At 39.7% G+C, this 20,907-nt stretch overlaps 1 protein-coding gene across 3 annotated transcripts in view; it reads right to left on the bottom strand.

The window, feature by feature from the left end:
• Window positions 1-20,907, bottom strand: part of LOC114104756 (contactin-associated protein-like 3) — a 177,609-nt gene that overhangs the window by 75,595 nt on the left and 81,107 nt on the right. For all 3 annotated transcript variants that reach the window (XM_027950984.2, XM_071602772.1, XM_071602771.1), the window contains exons 3-7: window positions 16,459-16,606; window positions 10,641-10,844; window positions 9,765-9,949; window positions 8,749-8,892; window positions 2,827-3,088 (exon numbers count right to left, since the gene is read on the bottom strand). In XM_027950984.2, the coding sequence (XP_027806785.2) occupies window positions 2,827-3,088; window positions 8,749-8,892; window positions 9,765-9,949; window positions 10,641-10,844; window positions 16,459-16,606 (943 nt within the window). The remainder of the gene's footprint in view (window positions 1-2,826; window positions 3,089-8,748; window positions 8,893-9,764; window positions 9,950-10,640; window positions 10,845-16,458; window positions 16,607-20,907) is intronic.

Here is a 20,907-nt window from a genome sequence, read left to right on the forward strand (position 1 = left end):
TGACAACCTAGGGACATTTTTTTTTCTTGGGGTCCTGGAGACATTTCTTTGACATGTAGATTTGTAGATGTCGGTGTGGGGGTTTAACAAGGGTGCTGGTCCCACCTTGAGACTTACCTGCTTGTCAAAGAGGGAAGGGCTGTAGTTTTCTTCTGGATAAAACAAGGAGCCTTTACAGAGGTCTCCCCAGCTACCAGAGGAATTTAGTATGGGCTATTGTAGCAAAAGGCCCTGTTGGGTCCCCTTACTTAAAGAGGAGTTATCTTTTCTTGGTAGGAAATTATTTATTAGAGCATATTAATTATACAGAGTAGTGGGCCTCACATTCTCCCATGAAGGTGACATGTTTTGGACATTCCCACACACCATAACCTCTCCTCCCACATCCTGTTCCTCTTCACTGATAGTTCCCTTCTACTTTTACGTGGTCTTGTTTCTTGGATTTTTCTTTCTTTCTTTTTTTTTTTTTTTTCCTGCATTGGGTATTGAACCCAGAGGAGCTTAACCACTGAGCCACATCCCAAGCCCTTTTTATTTTTGGACAGGGTTTCCCTAGGTTGCTGAGACTGGCCTCAAACTTGTGATCTTCCTGCCTCAGCCTCCTGAGCAGCTGTGATAATAGGCATGTGCCACTGAGCCTGGCTTATTTATTAGATTTTCTTTTTAACCTTGAGGACTTATGTGTAACGGGTGACATCTGGTTGGCTGCAGAGATGGATGAAATTTCTTTCTGTTTTTTATCGCCTTGTTAGCAATCACTGAGATGCGCATCAAAGACTCGTTTAATACTTATTCAATAACAAGACCATTTCATTCTTTTCTCTCTTTGTGAAGAAGATTCACTAAACTGGCAGGTGATCTCATTTTTATTTCCTCAGAATTGGTTCTGTTACTAGTGAATGAGTTGATCTTTGACATATATTTATTTTGTATATTTTGGGGGAACAATTTCACACTTTTTTTTCAGGGGGGAATGCTATTTGTGAGGAAACAGAAAATAGGTTTGCATTTTCAAAAGGTGAAGAATACATATTCAATCTGAATACCTCTGTTTTATCCTCAGTCATTTTTCTGGGATCAGAGGAGGGTAGATACAGATTCTAATATCTGGACTTGCTGGATCATTCCAGAAGTATCTGCCCAACAAAAACAGGTCCTGGGAGGGAGATGGGAAAAAGGGGGGCCTGATGGGGGGGAATAACCATTATGCTAATAAAACCAGATTTCCTTCCTATTGTTCTCCCTTCTTTGAAAGACTAAGGTTTCCACTTCACAAGGGGAAAATAGTGAGGCTTAGGAGCATCTGTGATTTTTGAATTGCTGAGATTCTTCCTTGAACACAGGGTGTCTTGAAAATGGGTCAGCCTTCAGCAAAAGGGTAAGGACTCCTGGTATTTGCTGGCATCTTTCAGGACAAGGCAACAGTTATCAATTTGTCTGGTAGGCGAGTCAGCCATGAGCCGGTGGGTAGGGGAAGGACAACAGAGGGCAGGAAGAAACAGGGAAGACCTCAGACATCACTAAGAAAAATCCATGAGTCCCCAAACTGAGGCCACAGGGAGCCTGACTGGGCAGGCAGCCTTCTACAAAATGGCAGGGCTGGGGGGACAAACTGTCCAACCTTCGCCAACCCATACATAATTATAATCCCTTCAGGGAACTCTCGCTTGAAGTCAGGGGGAACTTTCATCAAAGCAGACAAGCTCCAGAGAGATGGGCCTTCTCCAAACATGGTTAATTATAATCCCTTAATGGAACTGCCAGTTCCAGACCATGCCACCACCATCTCTTGTAACCAGGTGGCCAGGACCCTCCCTTGTCACTAAAACCAGGTTAAGACCACCCCTTGTGACCTGGTCATCAAGACCCTCACATAATTAACCACGTCAGGGGGTCCAAGAGAATAGAACCAGGACAAAGAAACTCAAACCCCTTAGAATCCTCAGTTCTGCAAGGCCACTCCCTTCTTTTCAGAGACCATCTGAGCCATTCAGTATCTACGCTGTATACTTCTCTCTTATTCTCACTTTCCCAAATGAACTCCTGCATGTGACTCGTCTGAGATCCTTCCTGAGATTGCAAGAACCCAGGGCTCAAAATCTCCACGGCTACTTCTGTGGATCTCCTCCTTTGCTGCAAGTTACCTACTGTGTAGAGAATACCTCTCCCCATAGCAGAAGAGGAGAGCAGGCAGAGGGAGGAGGAGAGATGAAGAAGGGAGGAAAGTAACGGAAAAGTGAACATCTCTGTGTGGTATCTGCTTCACTAGGTCCCCCCCGGCATTTCTACTGGATGGAGGCTGGGCACATGTTTATCAGGAAATGGAGCTTAAGTATACGACATATTTTTCTGATATATCAGAAGTAGATCTGCAGAAAAGTGCACTCCTTCCTTCCTTCCTTCCTTCCTTCCTTCCTTCCTTCCTTCCTTCCTTCCTTCCTTCCTTCCTTTCTTTTTCTTATTTGGTACTGGGAATTGAACCCAGGGGCTCTTAACCACTGAGCCATATCCCCAGCCCTTTTTATATTTTATTTAGAGACAGGGCCTCACTAAGTTGCTGAGACTGGCTTTGAACTTGCAATCCTCCTGCCTCAGCCTCTGGAGCTGCTGGGTTCTCATTTCTTATATATAATCATTTTGGGTCCAAGGATCACTACAGTGATGGCTACATGTCCCCCATATAAACAGTCTGGAAGATCCTCAAGGAAAATGGCCATCCTGTTCCTCCAAATAGGAGCATTAGGTGTCTCGTGGCCTCAGGTATGGACTTAGTACACAATGAGTCACCCTCTGGTTGGTTGTAAGGTTTATGTGAACATACATTACCTGCTGTGACGTTCCTCAATGACTGCCCTGGCTGGAAGAGGCTCAGTTTGAGTTTTCCATCCTTAAGAAAGAGGAGAAAACTTCCCGCACCATGCCACAGTTCACCAAACAGCAAACGTCCTGCTTTGTTCCATGTACGAAACTGGAATGTGACAGATACTTTGTCCTCCCCAGAGTTGCCTGGCAGAGCCAGATAACTCCTAGAGCTCAGAAAAGTGACAGGGATGGTCTGTGGTTGTGGACATGAGAAGGACACATTTCCCTATAAATAAAACAAAAGGTCATGTTAGAGCTTCACGGTGCTTCTGTCTAATGAAAGATAGACTTTGCACAGATTTACAAGGGCTTTTATTTTTCAATCCAGAATGATATTAATCTACTTGATAAAGCTTGAATCTATTATATTTGTCTGATTTTCCAATGTAAGTATTATCATAATTGGGAAAACCTATCCTGATGACTTTGTATGAGTGTGTGTGTGTGTGTGTGTGTGAAAATCTCCTCTATTCTATTTCTCAGCATTAGCAAAGGAATAGTGGTATCATCTAATTCAATAGGAGTTATTCTATTTCCGCCATTTTCCAGTCCTCTGACAGATGACAATGACCAGGACATTTCCATACTCTGACTGTTCTCCTGGACAACATTTGATCTTTCCTAAATAACATTCCTCAAAATGTGCTTTGTACCAAGTTCATTATTTTACTGATTTTCCCATTAATTAATGAGTCAATTACATTTTTGACATAAGGTTTTTCAACAATTACATGGTTCATATTTGTTTAGCTTTTGGAAAATTATACTTTGACAGTATTCCAAATTTTTTTCCAGCTCAGGCAGTTACATAAAAAGTTTGCTTATAGTGTGTTTAGCATGAAGATATTAATTTTTATACTCAATCATGTCTCTGTTTTCTTGGGTAGCTTTTGAGTTTCCAGTCTGTTAGGAAAGTTTCATGCCCCCCACCAGGTTCTATGCATAATCACGCAGATTTTCTTCCAAGAATTGCTATCATTGTTGTTAGTTTCTCATCTTCCTGAAATTTACATATTTTGGTATATTCAAAATAGTGATCCAGGTTTACTTTATGCCTTATGGACACTGGTCTTTTCCAGAAGAATTTATGAGATAGTTCCTCCATTTTCCACTGGGCTGAACCCTACAACTTGTTACTAACTTACAAGTAGCCTGGGATCTTTCTGATGTTTTTGCTTTGTTCTACCAACTTGCCTAACCCCACCCAACACCATATTGATTCTTATGGGCTTAGGGCATGTTTTAATATCTGGCAAGTAAGGCATCATCTTTTTTTTTATTATTGGTTGTTCAAAACATTACAAAGCTCATGGTATATCATCTTTCATACATTTGACTCAATTGGGTTATGAACTCCCATTTTTACCCCAAATACAAATTGCAGAATCACATCAGTTACACACTCACGTTTTTACATAATGGCATATTAGTGACTGTTGTATTCTGCTACCTTTCCTATCCCCTACTATCCCCCCTCCCCTCCCCTCCCATCTTCCCTCTCTACCTCATCTGCTGTTGTTCAATTCTCTCCCTTGTTCCCCTCCCCACTTTCCCCTCACAACCTCTTATATGTAATTTTGTGTAACATTGAGGGTCTCCTACCATTTCCATATGCTTTCCCTTCTCTCTCCCTTTCTCTCCCCCCACTCGTCTCTGTTTAGTGTTAATCTTTTCCTCATGCTCTTCCTCCCTGTTCTGTTCTTAGTTGCTCTCTTTATATCAAAGAAGACATTTGGCATTTGTTTTTTAAGGATTGGCTAGCTTTTCTTAGCATAATCTGTTCTAATGCCATCCATTTCCCTGCAAATTCTATGATTTTGTCATTTTTTAGTGCTGCGTAATACTCCATTGTGTATAGATGCCACATTTTTTTTATCCATTCATCTATTGAAGGGCATCTAGGTTGGTTCCACAGCCTAGCCATTGTGAATTGTGCCGCTATGATCATTGATGTAGCAGTGTCCCTCTAGCATGCTCTTTTTAGGTCTTTAGGGAATAGACCTAGAAGGGGAATAGCTGGGTCAAATGGTGGTTCCATTCCCAGCTTTCCAATAAATCTCCATATTGCTTTCCAAATTGGCTGCAACAATTTGCAGTCCCACCAGCAGTGTACAAGTGTACCCTTTTCCCCACATCCTCGCCAGCACTTGTTCTTTGACTTCATAATGGCTGCCAATCTTACTGGAGTGAGATGGTATCTTAGGGTGGTTTTGATTTGCATTTCTCTGACTGCTAGAGATGGTGAGCATTTTTTCATGTACTTGTTGATTGATTGTATGTCCTCCTCTGTGAAGTGTCTGTTCATGTCCTTGGCCCATTTGTTGATTGGGTTATTTGTTATCTTATTGTTTAATTTTTTGAGGTCTTTGTATATTCTGGATATTAGGGCTCTATCTGAAGTGTGAGGAGTAAAAATTTGTTCCCAGGATGTAGGCTCTCTATTTACCTCTCTTATTGTTTCTCTTGCTGAGAAAAAACTTTTTAGTTTGAGTAAGTCCCATTTGTTGATTCTAGTTATTAACTCTTGGGCTATGGGCGTCCTATTAAGGAATTTGGAGCCCGACCCCACAGTATGTAGATCGTAGCCAACTTTTTCTTCTATCAGATGCAGTGTCTCTGATTTGATATCAAGCTCCTTGATCCATTTTGAGTTAACTTTTGTGCATGGTGAGAGAAAGGGATTCAGTTTCATTTTGTTGCATATGGATTTCCAATTTTCCCAGCACCATTTGTTGAAGATGCTATCCTTCCTCCATTGCATGCTTTTAGCCCCTTTATCAAATATAAGAAAGTTGTACTTTTGTGGATTGGTTTCTGTGTCCTCTATTCTGTACCATTGGTCCACCTGCCTGTTTTGGTACCGGTACCATGCTGTTTTTGTTACTATTGCTTTGTAGTACAGTTTGAACTCTGGTATCGCTATACCTCCAGATTCACACTTCCTGCTTAGAATTGCTTTTGCTATTCTGGGTCTTTTGTTTTTCCATACGAATTTCATGATTGCTTTATCTATTTCTACAAGAAATGCTGTTGGGATTTTGATTGGCATCGCATTAAACCTGTAGAGAACTTTGGGTAATATCACCATTTTGATGATGTTAGCTCTGTAAGGCACCATCTTTATGTTGTTCTTTATGTTTGTTTTTGTTTTTTATTTCAGGTGGTGGAAGGAAGGAACAGTGGTTATTTATTTACATGTATGAATTTCAGTTGCAGAGAAAAAGCAATTTTATTCTATTTGGAATTTTCTTTGAATAATTTTTATTAATATACTGTATATGATTTCGGGAGGGGGAAGCATTACTAAAGTAACATAGATAATCTAGGTTAGTAGTTCTCAAGCCTTGTTGAACCAGATGGCTGTTAAAAATCCACAACTGGACCAATTAATTCCCAGTCTCCTGGAGTGGATTGAGGTGAGAGTATCTTTTAGATCTCCTCTGGTGCCTCCAAGCTAAAGCCAAGTTTTAGAATTAGTGATCCAAGGATTAAAGTCACTTTTAAGACTGAATCATATTTCTAAAAATTCTGTCTTAACATACTTCAGAAACTAAAATAATTCAGTTTTCATTTTAAAATAATCTTCAATGTACATTAAAACTATATATATATATATAAATCAGAACATCCATTCTTGGCTTTTTAAAAAAATTCTACTGAATGTGATAAATTTTATTGTAAAAAAATTTGCTATGATGAATTAAATATAAAAAGATGAACAGTAATAGACACTAACCCATAGTATAAATCTAATCATCAGACAATTATTAATTTTTAAAATTTTTTCATCAGCTGCAAATGGTAGGGATCCAGTCTGACTTGACCACAGCCATCTTGAGTCATAACAATCATGGTCCCAGAGGAAGCTGGCCAGTTTTGTTCTGCACAGTTTTATAGCAAACTACAAATAGATAAGACCATCAGAGTGGTAGGTGGAGCTTTAGAAGCTGACCCTGGTGCAGGAATGAGCTCAGTTCTTTGGCATTAGCTTAAGGAAGCCAGGAACATTCTGGCTTACATGAAGTCATTTTTGTCCTAATCCACACATATGCCCCTCCTTCTGACCCAAATTGTGGGGATGCATTGGTTTTGCTGCCACCCAGGATGGAGCTTCTGTCCATAAGACCCCCAATAAACAGCACTCTGTGCAGTCCTGACTGTCTGCCTCTCCCTCTTTAGCTTATCAGGGCTGGGTTGTTCCAAACACTTGTCCTCATTGTTTAGGTGGTAGTTGTTTGCACCCACCCAGAAGTGAAGCTTCCTGCCACAGATGAGTGATGAGTAGGTGAATGAGTCAATTCTGACAATTGAATTTTCCAAATTACATATATATATATATATATATATATATATATATATATATATATTCCTTTTAAATGTTGAAGCAACAGATTTTCTATTTTTATAAAGAACACCTGACATTGAAATAACTCTCAAAATGGAATTCTTAGATCTACCATTTTTTATTCCCATGCACAATTTGGAAGGAATCTTCTTTTCACTTGTTTCCATGTCAAACTGATACATTTCACCATCTTCAACCAATTCAATTAATTAGTTAATAGTTTTCGTTAGAAGGATATTTAGGACCCCATAGGTGTCAGGGTTATTGTGGTTCTCCTGATTGGTTATAATCAGATGATAATTATGCCAAGAAATCCATCCATGATCCAGTGTAATATGAAATTTGCATGGCAAACAATGTCTGAGTCCCTCCAATAGTGTGGCTCCTTGTGACTCATTCTTAACTCATTCCTATTCACCTCAATGACAGTACATAGGGCAGCAGCCCCAAAAATGTCAGGGCGGGGATGAAGGACTCTTCTTTACACCAGGGATTGGCAAACACGAGATGGCTTGAAGTTCCAGAGGTGTTAGCTAGGCATCTTGGTGTGGAGGCCCATTGTCCAGACACATCTTTGCATTAGATTGGTTTCTGAGAATGCACCTCTGGCAAAGCTGGTGTCAGTAACTGAGAGTCTCCCTTCTCCTTCCTGTCCCAGAAATATTCCGTGTCTCAGTTTCTCCAAGGACGGGGATTCAGGTAAAAGACTGTTCTTCCTTTATCTTTCACCTTGTCAAAGGTACCTGGATCCTTCTTATCAGTGTTCCCTTCGTGTTTCGCTTTTCAAGCACCTTGATGTTTTCTTAGCCACCATTTATGTTTCCTTGGCATGGTTCACAGTAGGCTTCTAACTCTTCCTCCTCCTCCTCCTCCTTCTCCTCTTTTTTTCCCCTTAAGCTCCTTGGAAGATTCATGGGTCTCATGGCTATTTTTCCCCCTTTCTACCTGAAACCCAAGTGAAGTATTCATTTTGTGGCCTGTTGAGCCAGAACCAAAGGTATTGTCAGATTTTGGTCCTAAATCCCATAAGCCAACTCCTTGAAGCCCATAAGAGGAAAGAAAACACTTTTTAAAACAATATCAGTAAGTAGTCCCGTGATGTGCTTCTGACACTTGTTGAACTGAACATGAACTTGCCCTGTAACCCAAAACTTAGGTATTTTTAATTTTAAACATGGAAATAAGTTTACTGATTTGGAAGCATTTCAAGTTATCTAGGGATAGCTCATTGGAGAATTTCATTGCAAAATAATTAGTCCCCTGAGAATAATAATACCCAAAATATTTGAGACATACAATGTCTGATCTCCATGCAAAAAAGTTATTTTACTTCATATTAACATGAAATAAGCATGTCCCGCAAGGCACATTTACTTTTTAGCTTTTCAATACATAATAAAAAACTTATATCACATGCCACTGTTTAAATAATAAGAGTTGATTTTATGAATATTATATGAAATGAACACCCAAAAGAAATATTTTAAGGGCACAAAACACTAAGAATTCATTTTCCTTCCCTTTCCTTTTAAGCTTCTTACCATAACAAGGACCTGTGGTTTGTTTTTCTTGGCTAATTCAACAATATCCACTCCATTATAATAAAGATTTTCTATACATCCATGAAAGTTTGTATGTGAGATTGCCAGGGACCCTGCAGATGTCGGGATTCCTCCAAAGCTGATCTTAGAAAGAAAAATGACATGAATAACATTGTTTAGTGATGTTTTGATTATCTCTTTAAAACAGTGATGGTTAACAGGTACAGCAATGGTGGTCACAAATCCATCTGCATCTGCTTATATTTCCACATTTGTTCATTTCAAATGAGGCCCCCCCTATTCTAAGTGGCACTTTTTGATGGTTTTATTTCTGGTACCAGACTTTGTGCATTAACTTAAAGAAAGCGGCAGGCAAACTTTCTCTATGAAAGGCCATGTTGTGAATATTTTTTGCTCTGTGGGTCACTTGGTCCCTTCTGCACCACTCCATAGTGTAGTTTTAGCACCGAAGCAGCCACAGACAACACATTTTGGAAATGGACATGTGTTCCAATGAAACTTTTTAAAACGACAAAATGGCTCTTTTAAAATAAGACCAGATTCGGGCCTATAAAGTGCCAACCTCTACACTGGGTCCTATCTTTTGTTATTACACAGTTAAGGTAATAAAACCATGGATGATCTGGTATAGACCAGGGTCTCTGTAGATATTATGTGCCAAAACCATGGGTATCAGACACTCATCACAGCTTTCCTGGTTTGCTCTGATTCTTCATGTGCTCAAAAGTAGCTCAAAACTGTCCTTGAAGAACAGGCAGAATAGATGTCATTGAAAAGTTAGATACATACGGGCGATGTATTGCAAAAGATGTTATGTCCTCAAAGAAGTTAAGAAACTGTTTATAGGGCTGGGGTTGTGGCTCCGTGGTTGAGCGCGTGCCTCACGTATGGGTTTGATCCTCAGCACCACATAAAAATAAACAAATAACATAAAGGCAGTCTATCCATCTAAAACCACAAATGTTTTTTTTTTTAATCATGCAATTTATGATAACCTCAAAGTTAAGATCCAGGTAACTGGATTCTCCTCTTGCATGGAAATGACGAGTGTGTTTGTCCAACGTGAAGTTGACATGAGTGCTGAGGACCTCGATGAGGACGGAGTGCCAGTGCTGGTCATCCAGCAGGCTGCCCAGGGTGAGGTTCACGTGGGCACCAGCAGGCTGCAGGTTGGCATTGCCTGAAAGGAGAAAGCACAACAGGCTGAGGTGGCTCTGTTAAAAACCATGGATTCCCTTTGCTGCATCAGCACTACAACTTAGGTCCACCCTTCCATCCCACGTAGCTATCATCCAACTTTCTCTTCATCTGAAAACAATGATATTTTGACATCTTTTGTGATTTCTTTTGTATTCATTTTTACACTTTGTTGAAATTGCTTTTTTTCAGTGATTTGTTTTTTATTACTTTTCATGACATCCTCATTTACCTTGCAAGTATTTTCTTTGCTAGAACATCACTCTCGGCACCAGCTCATAATTTCACAACAGCCTATTCTTATCTGTATGATTATGTATAATGACGATATGTGATATATTATATGTATAATGCATTTATAATGGCCTTCTTACACAGTTGTCAAAGTAGGTGCTGTTTGCGTAAATCCTACTGGAGATGTGTACAGGCTGGATGCATTTGCTAGCAATGTCCCTCAGTTCTTATTCGCACTTTCCCATGACAATTCCACTTTGCACTCATTATCCCAGGGTAACTATCAGTAATGTGTCCCTGAACTTTCAAAGGTGTTTGGCTTCACTGATAAATCATATGGTCTCTTTCCTTAACTGTGAAAATTAAGTACCAATGGATGTATTTCAAACTAGCCAGATTGTTATTTTAATCACTGGCATGAAAGTACAAATGCCTTTTACCTGAATTAAGAGAAAAGACAAGTTTTCCTTTAATTAATTGCAGAGATACGTGATTTCCATGTTGTCCTTCTCTGTGGAGTAGAATCCCATTGTTCTGCATGGTTTTAAATTTCAAAGAAATAACATCTCTTATCGGTCTCATGGGCTTTTTATCCAATCTGTATAGCAGGGCTCCTAGTCCATCAAAATAAACCACCTGAGATCCTGGGAAAGAGGATAAGACAAAGTAATTCTAACTGTAATACATCCTACATTGCACCTGGAAATGGATAGGCCAATACACCTCAATATACACAAACACACAGGTTACATTTCTAGTTGCTCATTGTTGGAAACACTGATAACCATGTATTCTTGATTGGTGTCACAAGTTGATTTACCTAATACTCATTGGTAGGCTTTTTCATTTTCCAAATTTATCATTGAAAAACACATTTATTAATATATTCTCACTGACTTCTGTCTTTATACTGGTTTATTTCTTCTCATTCTATTTGATTTTTAAAAATCAGGAAATATGTTGTATTTCTACTAAATGAGTTGTCTGTTTTAAGATCGTTCTTCTGTTAAGAATCAGTGTCACTCAATTTAAATGATTTATTCATTCCCAGTAACTTTGACTTCTCTTGATTCTTATACATGTACACACATTAGTGAAGATTTTGTTTGTTTATAAAACACACACACACACACACACACACACACACAGCTGGTTCTGTTTCTCTGGAGGAACTTAACTAATAAAGGCATACATTTTTTATTTCGATGCTTTGTTGAGAGAGCATGACTTCAATAACACTATTTTGGGCCTTCCGGAGAAGCCTGTCAGAACTACAATTCTGCCGTTTCTTCTGAGCTTTCTAACAGGGCCTTACAATTTCAACTATAAAGGTCATGATCATTCACTTCATCAAAAAACAAGTGTGTCTTATCTATAATACAAAAGAACATCTGTCAAAATCAACTGAAGATGGAACAACAGACAAAAAAAAATTAACATTACCCAGAAAAATCTCTTGTGTTTTTTTTAAATTAAAAGGAAGAAAAAGAAAGCAGTTATCTTCAAAAAAATATATGTATCTAATAAACGGAGGTGCACAAAACATGTGAAGCCATCAGAAGCCAACCAGCCCAATCATTCAAGCTGAGATAGATTGTTTATCGTATTTAATTTCACAAAAATATTTCTGCAAGTCTTTTATGTGGTTATCCCTTTTCTTTAGGTTATGCAAAAATATATAAAAAATTGTGCCTCAAAAAATCATCCATTTTGTGCAGCTAATATTTGAAAGTTTACAAGTCTGATTTTCTCACATGGGGTTAAGGTATGTAAGAGAAATTATTGTATTAAGTGCTACTTTATACTACATTATACTACATTCTGTGCAAAATATATGTAAACCAATTATTCCTTGTTATAGAACTAATTTTATGTGCACAATTAAAAGCAAAACTGTCAAATCCAAATGAAGCCACGTACAGTTAGGAGTTGGCAATTAACTAAGGAAAGCTTTGGAAAGACAGCAAAGACTTCACATTTTGCTGTTCTCATCACCTCTGCTGTGACTGTGTCTTTATGTGTTGCTCAAAGATAACGCTAATATTTGGGATTTTATATTTTGCAGTTGTTTAACACAGTGTTCTGCTCCTGAAGAGGTCTTGCCTGGGTGATTTAGATCTAGTTTTGAGTTTTGCTTTTCCTCATTCTCACTGTGACTACTCTAGACCACAGCAGGATTGATTTTCTAAGAAACACGAAGGAGATTTCCTGAAACGTTTTTCTCAGGCAAATGGTAGAGCGTAAGTGTTAGAAGACTTGTTTCAAGACCAGTTTCAAGGTCTAGTCCATTAGGTAATGCCTTGTCTTTCTGTCAAACGTGACTACGCTGCTTCAATCTAGAAATTTAACCACATGCTTTTAACTCAGTATGGGGACTTTTGAATGAAATAAGTTAATACGATAAAAAAAAAATCCAAGTTAAAAAATAGTCAACTCTGACTTGTGAAGTCAATACATGAAAAAAAATGAAACTAAATAAAAGCTCATGTTTGGGATAGAGAACATTTAGCTCAAAAATTAAGCAGCAATTTTAATTTTTGAAAATTGGGTGCTGGTGAGGGAGATCTCCACAAGGTCTCTCTCAGGAGTGATCTGCCCATCAGAGAAGCAAGCCTTTCAGGACTTGGTGCTTACAGGTAGTCTAAAAGTCAGCCTTTTCCACATCTGCTGCTGAGAGCCACTGCCGAGTCTGTGTGGCCCCTGGCATTTTGCCAACAGTATTGATTGACAGGCGAGGCATTACTATCCGCCTCTGCCGCAACTTTTGAGTTCTCGCACTATTTTGGAGTTCTCGTGGGGATTGCCGGGGATTCCCCAGGAGTTCCCATTGGTTGGGGAAGTGCAGGAGGAGGGATTTCCAGGAGAGATATTTCCGCCTGGGGGTTCCTGGACTAGCCCCTTGGCGTTTGGGAGGATTCCCTGGGAGCTGTGTGAAGTGTTTTCCTGCAGTTCAAAAATAAAGTTTGTTCCTGCTTCAGTGGCTAGTGATTTGTGCCCAGACAGATAGCGGCAATCTGCCATATTTTTAGAAATTTAAGACTCTTGTAAGAGCAAGTAAATATTTTATAGCCCTATCAATACAAGTAAACCTCTATAATATATATTTGAATAAAAACATTAAAATAATAAAAATTCAGTATCATATTTATTATAAACTTTCATAATAACCTTAAGAGAAAAATTTATTGGTACAAAATTCAATTATATGAATAGGAAATGCAGAGGGATACTGGAAAATCAGAAATCCAAACTTCTTCAAATTTTTCTGCCATCCCAAATGAATGGCGACAACTTAGTTCTTGGCTTAAAACAGGAAGGGCTTGTCTAATTTGATATGAACTTGGTTTATAATTATTCAACTTAGCAATTGAGATTATAGTTTTGATTACTGGATTTCTGTGGTTATTAACAACACAGATACACCACCATTAGATAGAGCTATATTTTCCAGTATGGAGGTTAATTTGTCTTATATATTAAGACTCTGTTCTAGTCCCATTACCAGCTCTTTTCTTTCCCTTTTTGGGACATTTCATAATATAGCGTACTAGTTCAGAGGAAGGACAAAGGAGTTAAAGCGTGAATCTTAGTTCCATCCTACACAGGTTACACACCTTCTCTGAGCTCAGTTTCCTCATCTGTGACATGAGACTGAAAACAGGCCTCCCTCACAAGACTGTTGTGAGAATCCGACGCGTTAACATCTGTGGAGTTTCACAACAGTGCTTAGCACACAGAAGGCCCACAGTGGATAAGTGCTTATGATTTCTAGAGCTCTGGGCAGAGAAAAAAAAAAGGTGGAAATTAGTTTTCAACAGCACACAGAGGACTTACAGGAAAGCCAGCAGCTTAAAATGATAACGAATTTCATTTTTGAAGGATGCAAGAAATCTTCAAGTCCCATGGTTGGATCCCACCCGGCAAGGAGAGAGATATTTACAACGATCCTACACCTAAGCTGCCTCCTTCTCTGCCAGCCAGCCTCTTTCTGAGCCTGACTCATTTCAATCGCTGGTGACCTAAATCTTACTGGGAAGTATGTCTATCTATTCATTTTAGAGGCGAGAGAGAGTGTAGAAATGACACTTGAAGATGATTGGTACAATTACATCATCACTGCGCTTCCCAGAAAGGAATATTGGAAAAGAGCCAAAGATTGATGCATTCAGAGGCTCTCAAAGATTAATTCCTGTAAGACTAAGAACTTACTGTCACAGACAGTATTCACCTGTCTGGGAGGAATTTGGTAAAATCTATGTCTCCATTCAGATAGCTCAACGTGTGGTGCAGCCCTTGTCTAGCACATGTGGGTGTCTGGGTCCAATCCCTAGAATCTGGAAAAGCGGCAGAGATAGAGAAACTGCACATGCTAATCAGAATCCATGAAAATTTATAGTGACAGTGAGCATTTTGCTATAAATAGAGTGTAACTGGGAAAAGACACTGCCTTAAAGCAACGTCATATCCCATAATAAAGTTCTTGAATCAAAACAGGGCAGTGGACATACAAATGAAAATACTAAAACGTACCACCCTTATTAACATAAAGTGTCAACAGCATAAACAAAATCAATACATCTGAAAAATAATTCCTCTAAGACAAAAAGGACATGGTAGAGATTCACCTTCTGGGGGACATATTTTGAATTTCTCAGTAGTGGTGAGATCTTATCCATCTGCATCTTGTTTCCCCAGTCACTCTTACCCAACAGCTCAAGTCTACAGAAGTGAACGGTGCCGAGAGATTCCACAAGATCTGCACGGCGCACTGTGCTTCTTGGGACTGGTCACGGAGCTTTGATCTTTCCAATATTACTCTGAGGAGCTGGAGTAGCATCTCCTCATGAAGGAACATCAAGCTAATGGCAAATCCCCATCAAAGAGCGTGTTCTGCTTTGAAGTCAGTAAACCTGAAGTTGTTTCAGAGTGATGGGAGGACAAGCTAATTTCCGAGCATCAAAGAGAAATTCCAAGTATCAGACACTGTAGCCATTGCAACAGTGAACTCAGCTGGGTTCAAGAGAATACAGTGATGAAAGAAAATGACCAATGGGAGGGGAAGAAAAGAAAGTCGGATGGCAAAACAACACCATTATACTTAATGTCCCATAGAAATGTAAACATTAGATTACAGAGTTAGGAAATTAATTGGCTTGCACAGGGGTTGAGTCACAGAATGTGAATAATAGCATTCATGACTTTAAATACTTCATGGGTGGTAGATTATTATTATGTTTTAGAAAATTAACATTCTGCAAGGTCAAAGCCGGGATTAGCAAAGAAGGGAGGCGGGTGTTTGTGTGCAAATGGTGTCACACGGGGGTCCAACCTGACCAAACCTGAGATGCCAAAGATATTTCCATCCAGTCTATTCTTTGCATGTTCTCCAGGTCTACACAGGAATTATTTTTATTATTGTCCCATTCTGACAATAATCTATGATGATATAAAGAAACAGAACAAGTATATCCTGGATTATCCAATAACGGCTAGATGATAAACTCCTGCCACACAATTCCATGGTTTGCTTTTCACGTCTGTGTTATACTCACATTACCTCTGTTCTTTTTACTTTGGTCTCGCACATGCTAGACAAGCGCTCTGCCCTTAAACTGCATTCCCAACCCTTTTAATTTTCTATTTTGAGACAGGCTGACCTTGAACCTGTGACCTTCCTGCATCAGCTCCCAAGGAGCTAGAATTACAGGCGAGTCTTTTGACTTTGATTATAGTTAATAGATGAGAAAAAGAGGCTGACATAATGCATATACATGTATCCCCACCAAGGAAGAAAAAGTGAAGCCTCAGTGCGCTGTACAGAGGTTTCCCAGGGACGTCAACAGAGAGAGGCAGAGTCAGAACTGAGACACCACTGAGCAGGCGCTGTGCCTAAGAAACCAGAGCCCCCCCATCCCCCCTGCATTCCTATACTGAGTGTCCACATCAGAAGAACAGCATCATCTGCTCCTGGTTTGAACTTTATTCACTTAATTAAATGGCTATTACATTGTAAGTACTCTGTTAAACTCTGGAAATCTAAATATTAATACATCTTGATTAAGGTCCACCTCTAAATTCAACTATAAAAAGTAAAAACTAAAGTCCACTCTGACATGGGAAGATTGACACAAGATTTAAAAAAAAAATCAGTATGGCTGCACAGTTATTTAAAAATCAGAAGTCAAGTTCAGTTGGCAGTTTGGCTTTTGCGGCATCTCATGCAGGTGTGGATTTCTTCCAGTAACCAAGGCTACTTACTGTATGCACACCCATACACCTCGACCCGCATCCCAATCCTGCCCTTGGGGTTCCAGGCTAAAGGCAGGAAGCGCAGGAACCTGGCTTCGAAGGGGGGCTGGAGCCGGTAGTGCACCACGCTGTCCGCATTTGTGTTTCCTGAAAATCCCTGCGAGAAATCAGAGAAAGATCCAGGTCAGGGCAGAGTACCACATTCCCTTGGCCTCCGCTCCATGGATGGCACAGCAAGTGCGCTCTGTTGTTGTGGAAAAGCCTTCTTTCAAGAATATCTGCTAATGTTCAGCCCAGATGTGACACCCTCTCCTGGGTCTCTCCATCAGTCACCATTGTCCAAGTTTTCTTTATTTACAGGACAGTGGGAATTTCATCAGCACCTTTAACATGTCCATAAACACAGTAACTTCCATCAGATTTGCTTTTCTGAATTTTTTATCTCCTCCTCTAATATCCAGGAAATAAAGATGCTCCCATCAACCACATCACCCAGGGTGATAAAACACCTGGGTGATGAACATCCAATACTACAGAAGAACCCTAAAATGGGACGTGGTGGGGGTCCTAGCATGGATCTAGCCCCATCCCCTTAGGTTCCAGACAGGAGACCGGCTGGAGGTCAGTGGCTACCACTTAGGGTGGGAGGGCTCACTTCCTAGGGGTTCTACTTCAGTTGCAGAGTTTATCCCATGTTACCTGGCTGTCTCCACATCAGTGCAGGTCTTCTTCCCTACTGTACCTCATAACCCAGATTTCCTGTGGCCAGAGTTCTGGGGGTATCCAGGGAACACCCCCGGCACCCCCCCAACCTTATCTGCCCAGGGCAAAGGACAGTGCTTTTGCCTAGTCACCACCTGATCATCATCATGAAAGACCAGAGTGTGAGCAAAGAAGGTTATATAAAATACTTTTTGTCTCGTTTCCTGCTGTGTGGGAGGGAGGGCAGGTGAAGGAGGTTGGATCACTACCAGGCACAATTAGGACACGTTAATCAAAAATCAAAACTAATAAAAATGTGCAGAAACAAGGGGAAGACTGATATTCCTGCTCATACACATTTATTTGAGATCACTTAGCAATGACCGGTTCAATCAATAAGATAAAAACAGTGCTGATAACCACTCACATGGAAGTAAAACACTTAGAAAAATTAATATTTTCATTTCTTATACAATTTTCTGCTGTGCATAACTCCCTTTACTAGGGTGTTCAAACATAGCATGTGGGTTTTATTATGAAAAAGTGCAGAGGTGGGTGGAGATGAGGGATTCATGAAGAACCGGCTTCCTAATGAATAAAGGTTTAAATCAGAACTTTTAAACTTTTTAGCTGCAGCTAAAGCTGAATTAGAGAGAAATTCAAAGACAGAGAGACCCTTTCACTTAATAATCATGAAATTAGGGAGCAAAACGTCTGCTTGCCGAGACTCTAACAGTAGAATGGCTTTTTCCTAACATGCCTGGGGCATGCAGTTACACTCAATGTTTGGAGCTGGCCCATTACTTCAGCCAACTGTCAGGGAAATTATCTGGGCTGGGGCTGGGGCTCAGTGGTAGAGCACTTGCCTAGCCCATGTGAGGTGCTCAGTTTGATCCTCAGCACCACATAAAAATAAATAAATAAAGGTATTATGTCCATCTACACCTAAAACAAATTTTTTAAAAGGATGTTATCTGCCCAATTATTTTGCTTTGTTAAAGAATTTGCCAGCTTAACAACATAAATGGAATTAGAAAAAATCTGCAAAGTCCCAGACCCCCTGTGGGCTTCCCTTGGTATAAATAAATGGAAATTGAACCACAGAACAGCCTTAGTGAGGGCGGTCAATTTCAATGCTAGTGTAAAGTCATATTATTCATATCTTTTTAGAATTATAACCAGTTCCTTAAGATACCCACCAAATAAAGTCGTTCTTTAAAGATGCAGAAATTAAAAAGAGAGGGATGATCTATACGAGTATTTCACTCCTGTAACATTTAGGGCTCATTCTCGAAATCACCTTCTATTTTTCAATAAAATACTGTGTCTTTAAAAATGTAAGGTAGTCTTTTATTCATTAAATTCCAAATTTGCCTTGAGAGTTTCCATAAGAGACATGAATTTATAGGCAAGCAAAAACAGAAGCACGTTAGACATAAAGAATAAAGAGCTCTTCCTGCCTGGTTTTGTTTCATAGAAAACAAAGGTTCTAGAAGCAGAGGGCCAGGCATTCTCTGTGGAAATATACAGCCCTCAGCAACTCTCCAGAGCCTTAAATCTTCATTTAGAGACAGATAAGAAACACAGCACTACTGAGAGGGGACGGTTGGCAAATGACTTTTAGAATCCACAGTCCTTCAAATTCTCTTCTGTCCTTGCTCAGGCACCTGACCTTCATGGAAGGCACCATAATTTCTTTTGAAAGTGAAAAAATAATGTCTACCTGAAAATCATGGACATGATTAAACCCATTAAAGTATGTAAAGGATTTGTAAGATTATAGACTATTCTCTCTACAGAATTCCCCACCACTCGTGTGTATGTGTTACAGCTTTGGGGGGACTTCTGAGAAACTGAGACAGTGCAAAAGACCCCCTTCAAACCCTGATTCTTGCAATCAAGTCAGAAGGATTTCAGACACGTCACTCAGAGTAACAGGAATGAGTTTATTGAAGGGATAGGAAAGGGGAAGGGGACACTCTGAAGGGAGAGAATATGTCCTCTCGGAACGGAGAGGGATAGGGTGTCTCTTCTGTACTCTGGTTTTATGGGAGATCCCAGAGAAGTTTCCAGAAAGTCCCACCCAGACCCACCTCTTGACTTTTGACTGACAGCAAAATGACTTCAGATTTGAAAGCACCAAGAGCCACGACAAATCTAGGTCACCTTGGCCTATGCCGACCAGTTTTAATTGGATTCTTAACCACAGGTTCTTACAGATTTTATGGTAAGGAGGAACTATCCTTATCTTCCAGTTTCAGGTTATGGCCACAGAATTCTTCCCTTCAGGGTAACTTGGATTCCTCATATCAACATCAACTTAGGTCTGCGTTTCTCCTGCAGATAACAGGGACTTTGCTGGGGAATGTGACGTATCCTGTCCACTTAGGCCAGGCAGGGCTGCAGGTAATTGCTTCTTGGAAAAGAAAGCACGTGAGGGTCAGCACGGTGGGCCCATTTTATAGAATCATCCCCTTGACCTCCTGTTCCCACCATCCTCCTCTGTCTGTCCCCTAACACTTTGGTTTGCTCTTCACATTCACATTGGCCAGACTTAACAATCAGAAGGCTGGAGGGGCTACAACGCTCATGGGACCACCTGGTCTCCTACCTAATGTGGCTTCATGGACCACACTCTTGATGTGGGGTCACTATCACACGCCCAGCCTTCAGTAGACAAATGGGCGGCCAGTCTAAGATTCACCAACAACAGTAATTTTTAAGAAGCCTCTTAGAGATCTGTCATTCTGAAACAGTTCTGTCTTTAATGGATTTTTATTAAATCTTTATTTTAAACGATGAGTTACAGAAGTGAATCTCAGAGACATTTGAAAGCAGGATTAAGTCTCCACGAGGTACCACCAGTGCACCGAGCAACCCCACTGTTTCTTCAGTCAGAACTCACAAAGAAACGTGTATGAAAGATACCAGTTTTTTTGTTTTCCCAACACTTGAATGTACTAAACAAGGAGCTCAGTGCCTAGCATGTGTGACACACTGGGTTAGATCCTTAGCACCACATAAAAATAAATAAAATCAAGGCATTCTGTCCATCTACAGCTACAAAAAAATATACTTTATAAAAAAATTGTACTAAACAAGACTCTTATTTCAATATGCTGTTACTATCTTAGCGGTCATGGTTATGAGGCAGGACAGCACCCCTGGGTAAGGAAGCACCCTGTACTCCTCGGCTATAATTCTCCTTGGATTGACCGACTCAGCTGATATTGGACACGAGCTTCAGTCTCTGCGATCTCGGCTTCTTTGTGAATAATATGGGAAATATAACAACTGCTCTGCCCAATTTACAGCTTGTTGAAAGTTTCTGAAAGTGCCTTAAAAATTCTAAGGAGCTATACAAATGAAAGATATAATTAACCTGCCCCATAAGATATGTTAACAAGACTATTTGATTAAGATAGTTTGTAATTTATAAGTGTTATTAGGAAAAAAAATTGTATTAATGCTAAGTGTAGAGCATTAGGAGTGTAATTAACCCGGCATATGCCCCGAGAGCATTTTATGAAGCAATTAAATGGTGCTTCTACAGGTTATTAAAAAGTGAGTATATTATCTTTATCACCTTTCTATGAGTAGTATAATTACACCTGTGTAAAAAGTGAATTAGTAGAAACCATGATGAAAGATAAAACAACATTTACGTAAATTTAAATATGTGTGAACAAAAGAATCGAGCCTTTTTGTTTTTTTTTAGAAGAATACACAAAATACATTGGACTCAGGAAAGGTGAA

The sequence above is a fragment of the Marmota flaviventris genome, chromosome 16 (genome assembly GCF_047511675.1).
Source record: "Marmota flaviventris isolate mMarFla1 chromosome 16, mMarFla1.hap1, whole genome shotgun sequence".
NCBI lineage: Eukaryota > Metazoa > Chordata > Mammalia > Rodentia > Sciuridae > Marmota > Marmota flaviventris.